This window comes from Amblyomma americanum, chromosome 2 (assembly GCF_052857255.1).
Source record: "Amblyomma americanum isolate KBUSLIRL-KWMA chromosome 2, ASM5285725v1, whole genome shotgun sequence".
Taxonomy (NCBI): domain Eukaryota; kingdom Metazoa; phylum Arthropoda; class Arachnida; order Ixodida; family Ixodidae; genus Amblyomma; species Amblyomma americanum.
This window is the reverse complement of record NC_135498.1, coordinates 175,418,370-175,428,486: the sequence shown is the minus strand read 5'-3', so window position 1 is coordinate 175,428,486 and position 10,117 is coordinate 175,418,370. Positions and strand designations below refer to the sequence as shown.

The window sequence follows — 10,117 nt, the reverse complement described above, 5'->3', positions numbered from 1 at the left end:
TTAGGTGATAAGTGCATAGCGATACCCTCTGTTGGGCTACCTCGTAAGGAATTAGATTATCTCAGAAGCCACTAACAATTGACCGTCTGCCTCGCCTGCGCAATGTATCGCCATGTCATATATATTTATAGGCTCTTTTCCGCAATAAACTGTTGCAATTTAGCGCTTGTGTGTGTTCTTTCATGCCCTTGTCTGCTGTTGCGCTGTTTTATACGTCATGCACTACCAATAAGCCCAAACTGCCACCTTATTGCTAACGCCTAAAAGGTGACAGGGCAGCGACGCAGCAGCTGGCTGTGCGATATAGGCCAGCGGTATGCTTCTCTTGTGGCCCTTGATAGCGACGAGCGTACAAAGTCCTTATCGCTTCTGCTCGCGTAAATCTCACAGCCAGAGCCTGCGTCTCAGCCTTGTCACCTTTTTATGCAATAGCACACAGGGTTAAATGATCTGTTCGTCCCTACATGTTAGAGAGCCCTGCAATCGCAGGGCGCAAGCGGGCATGTCACGTGGCATTTTTGGTATTTCGTGGGCATGTGCCGAGAGCGAAAAAAAGCCGATACGCAATAAAAAGAGAGTTAAAAACTATTCGTTTGGACGTTTCGCGGACCGTCGTAGAAATTTCTCATTGTACTTTTTCTCCTATCTTCATTGCTTCCGAATTTAGTTAATTAATCTCGACTAATTATGCAATTAAGCACAATACAAAAACAGTGTGAGTTGCTTCATACAATAGCAAGCAACATGCAATAGGTCGCGTCATGTTATAGTGCCGCGGCATATTTTTACACCTTGGCTAAAATTAGCTGGGACGCCCTGCATAAAGCACACATTTCACCTGCAGAAGTGCTGAAAATACGTGTCGAATTTTCTTCGCGTGCGCGCCATTTGCACCGCACAAGTACTAAATTGGGGCTATGTATAGTTTGAATTTGCAAGTAAACGCGGTGGTCTCAACTAAACCGCTTTAAAAGAGAATCAGTCGCATCATTAAAGGATTTACTACTAAAACAGTGTATTGATCGATGCTTCCTAGAAAAGAGTTCTTACTTTTGCATGGTCAGAAGTGATCCGTTTTCGACTGTTATGTTCTCAAGAACACAATTTTTGCAGCCGCGCAGCAGGCGGTCATTAAAGCACGCAAGGAAAAATAAAATCCTAAATAGCGTACCGAAAGGGGCTCTGCGCCACCGTCATGATTTATCTATAGAGTGAACAAGGTTGTTTTCAAGTGGTTCCGCTACAATGCGGCTGTCGCGCACTTTCTTTATCTTCACCCACTCTTCATGTGTTAGGGCTTCACATCAGCCAATGATTGTCTGTGAAGGTAAATGTAAAAGGTTTTTAAAGGCACGAAGGTGTAAACACCCACAAAAGGGTGCTTAGTCTAGTGAAATGGCACCATTTGTTCGGTTTTGAGATCGAGGTTACATCACCAGACTTTTCGTGGCCGTTGTACCGCAGGTGTAGGTATCGGTGTTATCAGGTCGAATGCATCTTTAAAGGGAGACTGAGGCGGTTTTCAAATCTGCTAACCTTCTAGGCTTTTGAAGTATACTCATTGTTGATCTTGCTTGTGAAGTTATTTTTTCAGTTGTTGCAAAAGCATCGCCACAATCACAGATTGAATGCGCGCCGTTCAAATCTCCCGCGTCCCGAGAGAGCGCAGGAGAGGAGAAAAGCAGAGAGGAAAACCTCCTCCTTGTCGGCCCGTGTGACGTCATTTTGAGGAGCCGGAGACCCTCCGAGTCACCCGAACGTGCTTTCAGCGCGCGTTGTTCCTCGTGTTGCCTGCGTTGTGGTCGTAATCCCAAAGTGTTTCAGCCAAGTTTTCAGCATCCGACTAGGTGCAGCCGATCTAACATGAGGTACTGCTGTGCGTTCGGGTGTACGAGCACCTACGGCCGCGACGATGTCGTCTTCCACACTTTCCCGAAAGATCAAAAGCTCGCAGCGCAGTGGGTCGTTGCTGTGAAGAGGGAGAATTTCAAGCCGACCAAAGCAAGCGTACTCTGCTCGAAGCACTTTCGTGACAGCGACTACATGCAGAGCTTGTCCCTAATGCGATCGCTAGGGGTTTCTGTCAAAGGGGCACGGCTGAACCATGACGCGGTTCCTTCACTATTTTTGCACAAAAGAAGCATGCCACCACCGCCAAGAAGTGCATTTGCTAAAAGAAGGAAACATGAGGTGAGTCTACTTCCGAATTTAAATTCATTACTCTGCGGCAATTCTGGTCTCATTTGCGTGTGGAGCTTTGCATGAAGCGTTGACCGCGAGTAGCCCACGCGGAAAGCGATCCCGCGATGGTACGGGCACAGCGCCGCGCGGCTGTACTCGGGTTTCCTTTTCTCGGCAAGGGGATATGCTATAGAGACCCCTGCGCTAAACGTCACTTAACTCATCAATGAAACACTGCTGATGATTCCTCGCGTGCAGACGGGACGGGAAATTATAATGGTAATGGTCTTGCCCATGCGCACTGGCGCCTCGCTATTCCCCTATGTCCCTAACCGATAGCTTCACACTTTTCAAATCTGTCCAATTCCGATGTGGTTATGCAAATGCGATAAGTCGGCAGGCGTCATAGTATTCTTACAAGGTAAACATACATTTCGATGATCACCAAACAGCCGAGAACGACTTCACATACGCGGTTTTCTTGCTTTGATAGAAAAATTTTCAGTAAAGAGCAATTCAGTAATTCAGTACACTTTTTATCCTTTCAGGTCCTTGCAGAACTGCTTGGAGAAGGATCAAGCGTGGAAAAACTTGATCCAAAATTGGGCAGTCCCTCTGGTAGCCCAACAGGTAATGACGCTACATTCAGTCTGAACATTTAGTTGTGCATGCCTATACTGTGCATCAAATCATGTCTCAGTCTGTGTTGCAGATGTCACAACAGAAGCTGGAGCAGATCTCTGTGCAATGCCACATGAAAACTTCGGCGTGGAAAATTCACTAAGTATCCTCGCTCTCACTGGTAATGACCAATCTTCAGCAAGCAGAGTAATGCAAGGCATTGACGCCTTACACATTATATGATAACCTGCTCATTATTGCAGATTCAGCACATGATGCAACGCTGGAGGTCAAACTGACAGAGTCTTGTGAGGGAAGACACAAGTCTGTCCAAGCAACGATGCGGCCAGCGACAAAAAGCACAGCTGTACAGGCATGTGTGAAAAGAAGCATGGCATCACACCACTCTCAGACAAAACCACACACTGTATCTATCGGTGTGTGCCTCCACAATCAGCGTACATTTTTTATGCATGCTTTTGTACAATGACGGGGAAGGGGGCAAAGCGCTATAGAGGTTTTCAGTTGTACTAAAATTTCCGCATATTCTATGTTGCGTGCAGTGGTAACAACTACTAAATGCAGCTGCACATATCACATGATTTTTAGACATTCAGGTTGGCAGCCCCATGATAAATGTAGCCACTCAAACGACCATGCCAATCCAAAGAGAGGCCATTGAAAATGATGACAGCACAGAAGACGAAGGTGGAGATGAGGACTACGATGATGAGGACTACACTCCATGCGAAGAATTTGAAGAGAAGTATGCGATTTATTAACAATATAATAAAAACCTGGCTGCCCTACTTTTGCTCTGGTGCCATAACCATTCACTCATGTTTTTCATGCAAGGTAGCGTGTTTGGGCTGTCCAGTGCGATTGAAAATTTGCCCATTCTCTTCCAGGCACGGATGTGTCGGAAACTCCCCAGATGAACCCGGCAACAAAATTTTTTTGGTGCAGGAGAAGTACCTTTGGAAGCTTTTCCAGCTGTGCACAGAGTGCCTCGCACCTCGTACAGTCAGATTCGAGTGTGAAGGCACACTTCTAGAAGTTTATGGGGAGTGCGCATCTGGCCATTTCATTTACTGGTGTAATCAGGACGTCGAAATACAGCAGCCGATGCACAAGCTGCAGCTTTGCGCAGCAGTTCTCTTCTCTGGAAGCAACCCAAAAGCTACACTGAGAATGCTGGCTTCAATTGGTGAACCAGTTGTGAGCAACAGGACATTTTTTGCAATCCAGCGTTCATATCTGTGGCCTGCAATTGACAGGGTAAGGAGTCATTGTGAAGAAGTTTCCAGCTTTCTTTGCATGGTCAAGGTCCAATGCGCACTGTTTTGTTTTCAGGTTTGGAAAGAAGAGCAGAAAAGTCTGCTGCAAGAGCTGCAAGGCCAACAGGTGAACCTTGCTGGAGATGGACGGGCTGATTCACCAGGATTTAGTGCTAAATATGGCACGTATACTCTGATGGACGTTGAACGCCACAATGTCTTGCATTTTGAAGTCGTGCAGGTGCGTTTCCACTTTGCTACAACAACGTTCTGTAAATTTCTATAGCTCACTAATGCCGCCAAATGAACTGTAACGCAACATTTAAATATCATGACTTCTTTCTACAGCACATGCATTATCATTGGCTTAGCCTTGAATCCCCGTGCTGGTAGATGAAGCATCAGCACAGCACTACCATTGTTAGAAATACAAAGATTTATTTTCTTAAAAATAGTTACAGCTGGGAGGAGAGACCTCAATGCATGCCGTCTTTTTTTTAATTGGTAGACACGCTACACATCACTCAATATCCTTTGCCATTATCATACCACAGTCCAATGATGCTGGCGGCAGCTGTCGCATGGAGTTAGAAGGCCTGAAACAAGGCCTTGCTTTTCTGGAGAGTGAGAGCATCAAGGTAGCAGTGCTGGTGACCGACCGTCATACACAGATCAAGTGCTTTCTCCGCAACAACAAAGCTGCAATCGCCCATGAGTTCGACGTGTGGCACATGGCAAAAGGTATCTAGCAGCTGTGGCTTTATGGTGGCTGATAAAGTGTTATTTTCAGCATATTAATGGAATATATTACATTAGTCCTATTTTTTTGATATGCATTTTAGGTATCACCAAGAAACTGCACACAGCTGCAAAACAAAATAACTGCAAGGAACTTGCACCCTGGATTAAGTCTGTGTGCAACCATCTGTATTGGGCGGCAGCATCTAGCGAAGGCAAAGCAGAACTCATTGTGCCCAAATGGCTGTCACTTCTTAACCACATAAGGGACATCCACACACACGACCAGGCATCGTTCCCCACGTGCTTGCACGGTGACATCGAACCCAAGCAGTGGCTCAGAGAAGGTATGTTACATTTTGTAATGAAAATATGTGAAAGACCCTAGCGAAGCATAATTAGGCACATCTAGGTATGATATATAAAGTAACAAAATTCCAATAAGAGAGGGTTTCAGGTACGAAGACATAATCTCTAGAGTACTATTCACTGCGTGTTTACAGGAGGTATTCACAGACCTCAAATGAGAAGTGGCGATAAGAGTTAAGGAAATTTGGTGATCACGTTGCCTTGCTAAAGAACTCGGAACTGCAGAAGAGTGGAAAATGGGGCTAGTTGGTGCATGTTTGTCATTTTTCGAAAGCGCTGAAACAACACGGACAAAGAAGAGACAGATAGGGATGAGCACTTGTCCATGTCTGTTCCTTCTTTGTCCGTTTTGTTTTAGCGCTTTCGAAAAATGAACTCGGAACAAACTGCAAAGCATTATCGATGACCTCGACAGGCAAAGCAGAACAGTGGGTCTAAAAACTTTATGCATAGAACTTAAGCAACGTCCAACAGTCTCTGAAGCGAGCAGTGGTTTATGATAGGCAGCGAAGCATTAAAAGTGGGAAGGGAAGAGGTCTAATTAGTGTAGGTAATGACCGCAGATCCAGACCATGTGAGTGAAAGAAACAGGATAATAAGAATAAGGACCAGTGCATTTAACAATTATGCTGAAAATTGAATGATAATTTACCAGTATCGCTCAAGAGGAAATTATACAACAGCTGTATCTTACCAGTACTCACTTATGGTGCAGAAACAGAATCAGCAAAAAAGGTTGAACTTAGATTGAGTACAATGTTGCAAGCTGTGAAAGTGAAAAGTGTAACATTATGATATGAAGAGAGCAGAGTGGGTAAGTGAACAAACGAGTTAATTATATCTTAGTAGAAATCAAGAGGAAATGGCAGGCAATGCAATGGAGAGGCTGGACAACCTATGGTTGTTGAGGGTTCCAAGATTTTCCAAGAGGGTTCTTCTGGATTCCAAGATTTCAGCTACCTGTGCAGTGCGGCAGAATTTCAATGAAAAGCTTCATGAGCTAAGCAAATAATGGCTGTTTCAGTTTATTTCATACCATTTATTACAGTGCACCTCAAATACCAATGTTTATTAAAACTATCGAAACTTATAAGATGTGCATTACTGAACACAAGTTTATTTACAGGTGCACTGAAACACTTTTTAACTGGTTGATGCAGAGCATACAGCAAGCCGCACACTTAGAGCTTTACAAAGAGATGATAATGGCCGTTTTTTTTTAGAATCAAAGGCTTTCCAGAAGCTTCAAGACATTGCAAATTCTAAGGCCCTTCTGCAAGACATGCCGCGGCTATCTACTAGACATCAAACCTATGGATTAGAGGCTTTTCATAGCCTTCTAGTGCATTTTGCACCAAAGACCTACAATTATTCGTATTTGGGAATGAGGGCCAGGTAAGCTGTTGTCTTCTATTCTCTACTTTTACAGTTAGAAGCCATCGATATCACAAAACAATTGTGTTAAACAAAACAAATGTTAGACATGCATCTGTAGAAAAAGTGAAAGGCATGTAGGCACGTGCCGCAACTATATGAACAGGTGCCCATCTTAAATTACACTTACTGAAATTGTCAATAGCTGCATCATTTCTTATGTCGTATAAACAGAAATTAAAAACACAGTCGACCGAATCAGAAGGGGTTTTACATGCCGACACTTTGTGGAAATTTAGAGTTTCGGCTGTGTTCACCATGCAAGCACTGCATTTTCATTTTCAATCCGCCCGGCAACTGAGGCGATGCTTTGTTCTCATAGCTCTTCAAAAGTAGTACTTTGCTCCTTCAGTATTTTCATCACGCGTGCTCATGGTGCTTTCAAGCACTAATTGCTAACATGGTGTTGTGCTCAACTCCCATCAGTGACCTTCTTTTGTCACATGATCTTTACAGTTGGACTGTTTACATATGTTACAAGGTAACACGTTTTCACACTGTCCTGTGCAACTTTTTCAGGACCCAACTTGCTGTACTTCACTACAACGAGAACAGTGGACGTGGTCAGGCACGCACAAAGGATGGCACACTTCGATGGTGTGTGCGTTACCCAAAGGCAGCAGGTGGTGACCCAACAGCTTGTCCAGTAAAGGAGCCACCCACTCAAGGTAAGCTTGCACCACCTAGTTTATTTGGTCACGAAGAAAGTGAACATTGCACAAGCTACAAGATGAAATGCTCACACAGGCTACGTCAAACGCCTCCTTGACAAGGTTGTGGCCATGGCTGAGAGCATGCAGCCTCAGGAGAGGAAAACTGCTCCAGAATCTCGTCCACCACTCAGCAGCAGTTTTCCAAAGGCCCCAAAAGAGAACCTGGTCGAGAAAAGAAAGTCAAGGTTCAACAGACAATGATCAGTTTCTTACCATCTGCAGAGAAAATACCGGTAAGTAGTATGGGGTTTACTGCATGTCCCAAATCTGAATGTGGATTGATAGTCATTGTGACAGGTAAAAAATGTACAGCGAAGGATGTGATGACATGCACCGTATACTTTAATTAGAGAAAACTAGTTACCAAAATGTTTGGTTCGTCAAAAAAAGAAAAACAGATATTACTAAACATAAGAAGGCAGAGTAGGAAAAATCATGCAGCCACTAGAAAGTATGTAGACCACTGTGCACTATACGCTGGGGAGTGCGGAGTGCGTAGATTATGAAGGAAAAAAATGCAACCTTGAAAGCCACTTTAACGCCTCTATCCTTTCCTTTATGGCATTTTTTTTTCCTTTAGCTTTTTTTACATCTTGCTGTTTTATTGCCATCGTTCATTTTGATTCTGTTGCATATTTTTTGAAAAGGGGGGGTCTGTTTTTGCATTCTTTTCATGTCAGTATGGCTATTAACCTGCTTCTCCCCTACCTGTAGGTGACAGCCTCCATGGCCAGACAACAGCTGTTTGAAGACCAAGTGTGCCATCTTCCAACCCTCCTCACTCCACTCCCCACCATAACCCCAGTCCATCCTCCTTAGAGTGAAGGGCCTATATAACCCCCGCCAATGATGACCGCACTTGACCTGACAAAGACAAGTCCTCTTGTTGGAACGTTGGTTGCTGGACTGAGGCTCTCCCTTCATTTTATTTTTTTAAGATTGAAATCTCCTATACTTGTTATCTGCCATTACGAAAGAACCAATGCACTACTACCACTTATTTAGCAACCATTGCTGTCTTCTAGAAAATATTACTAGCGACAGACTGTGGTGAACACACCATACGCTATACGACAGTATCTGCGTGATATTAAAAACGTTATGCTTCAGCATTTCTCGACAATTTGCAGGCTAGCACGAAAGAAGACTTAATCATTTTGCTTAGTGTGCTTCATGGAATAGTCATTTGGTAAGCAGAAAAAAAAAACTTTTTTTTCTTGCCACCTTTCTGCTCTGCATTTTTACGGTAAACATGTTGCAATTTTTTGGGCCTTATTGATTGGAAGGGCAATGATGGTGAAGAAATGGACACAAGGCACATTTATAGCTAGGAGTTCAGTGTGTTGGCCCTCGACTACAGCACTTTCCACCAGACTATATACGTAGCTCAATTTTTCACAAAATTTAGTTGAACGATATTGCATCCATCATTGTATCCAGTGTTGGATGTCTATGTCTAACCATTTAACCATGCATGAACTGCAAACAGACCAACTACCTCAATCCAAAGCCACACAAGGGAGACAGCTAGATGCCAGGGCAGACTACAAAGGAAAGTTTCACCCCAATTACAGATCTTCAGAGGTGATTTTTTGTCCTTGACACAAGTAGGTTTTGCATTGCCAACAGGCTTCCAACATGGTTTTTATTTTTTCTGTGACAGTGTTCAATTTATTTTATAACTCGCAGTAGCAATTCTGACATGACTACTGTTTTATTGCTTTAGCTTGCCCTTCTAAGCGTTCGATAAGCCAAACAGACCTTCTCTCTTATTTCAGTTCCCTGAACAAGTGTCTACTGTGCATGCATCCATATGCTGCTAGCGTATAATTACTGCATGGAGCCCTCATATTTGCATTTATGCCCAAGATTTTAAAAAATAATTTAACTGACGTAAAATCTTATTTGAAGTGGACTTGCAAACTCACTCAGCTGTAGAAGCTACGATTTGTTTAATCCCTGCAGCTGCATCTTTCAAGTTGGTGTTAGTTCAGCCTAACTGCCTTATTTTTTCTGTCATACTGAAGAGCCTCATATGATCGAGAATTTTAGGGCAGCGTCATCAACTCCCAATAAAGGAATGAAGTTTTGCTAACTTGGACATACTTGCTTGGCACCGGCGGCAATAAATGCCACAATACAGCTATTCAGTGTAGTAAAATGCAACTTGATATTGGTTCAACATGTGCCTAACTGTTTTGTTGCTGCTGGCGTAGTGGATCATCACAAGCAGTCACTGAAATGCTGGATGCCAGGAGGCTGTCGCCTCCTACCTATAGCAGAACAACGCTCGGCCAGCTTGTACATGACTGCTCAATGGCAATGGTCATTGACTGAAGTCACAACCCGTGTAATCCCTGCTGTTTTATCTTGCAGGTTGGTATTGGAACACAATTATCTTGTGTGACCTTGCTGAATGGTAAGAGATGTTCTGCCAATCTTCACAAATTAATGCACCTTATTAACATTTTTAGAGGACCACAAATACTTTTTCCTGGCTTCAAAGCGGAATAAAATTCTGGTTTTTTGCCATGTGGCTTCTTCATGTCAATCACACTAGTGCCAGGTTCCTGCACAGTGATTGCAAGAAAACCTGCCAGAACTCAGCAGACCCAGCTAATTTAAATTTGTCCTCACTCCAAAAAGCACTTTTTCTTGCTCGCACTTTGCAATAACCTCAAGCACTGAAAACAACACACCTCTGTAGAAACCTCTCTCTGCAGGAACACATAAAAAAGGTGGTTTTCTCAGACTGTATCCAGGAGACAACTTGGCAGAAAGCGT

The 10,117-nt window shown here is 43.6% G+C and overlaps 2 protein-coding genes across 2 annotated transcripts; both read left to right on the top strand.

The window, feature by feature from the left end:
• Positions 1-3,428: 3,428 nt before the first annotated feature.
• On the top strand, positions 3,429-4,013 carry LOC144120248 (uncharacterized). Its single transcript, XM_077652648.1, has 3 exons — positions 3,429-3,568; positions 3,711-3,869; positions 3,983-4,013. Exons 1-3 carry the CDS (start codon positions 3,432-3,434, stop codon positions 4,011-4,013), a joined length of 327 nt encoding a protein of 108 aa, XP_077508774.1. The 5' UTR covers positions 3,429-3,431.
• A 629-nt stretch (positions 4,014-4,642) lies between these two features.
• On the top strand, positions 4,643-6,585 carry LOC144120247 (uncharacterized). The gene is made up of 3 exons (XM_077652647.1): positions 4,643-4,820; positions 4,922-5,164; positions 6,410-6,585. Exons 1-3 carry the CDS (start codon positions 4,661-4,663, stop codon positions 6,583-6,585), a joined length of 579 nt encoding a protein of 192 aa, XP_077508773.1. The 5' UTR covers positions 4,643-4,660.
• The last annotated feature ends 3,532 nt before the right edge of the window (positions 6,586-10,117 follow it).

What these genes read in the sequence shown, in the direction of transcription:
- LOC144120248 (XM_077652648.1), top strand. Translation starts at nt 3,432, where the DNA reads ATGATAAATGTAGCCACTCAAACGACCATGCCAATCCAAAGAGAGGCC. An exon ending in TGCGAAGAATTTGAAGAGAA is followed by an intron (nt 3,569 to 3,710) that starts GTATGCGATTTA and finishes ATTCTCTTCCAG; the next exon opens with GCACGGATGTGTCGGAAACT. An exon ending in CTTCTAGAAGTTTATGGGGA is followed by an intron (nt 3,870 to 3,982) that starts GTGCGCATCTGG and finishes GCAACCCAAAAG; the next exon opens with CTACACTGAGAATGCTGGCT.
- LOC144120247 (XM_077652647.1), top strand. Translation starts at nt 4,661, where the DNA reads ATGGAGTTAGAAGGCCTGAAACAAGGCCTTGCTTTTCTGGAGAGTGAG. An exon ending in CGTGTGGCACATGGCAAAAG is followed by an intron (nt 4,821 to 4,921) that starts GTATCTAGCAGC and finishes TATGCATTTTAG; the next exon opens with GTATCACCAAGAAACTGCAC. An exon ending in CAAGCAGTGGCTCAGAGAAG is followed by an intron (nt 5,165 to 6,409) that starts GTATGTTACATT and finishes GTTTTTTTTTAG; the next exon opens with AATCAAAGGCTTTCCAGAAG.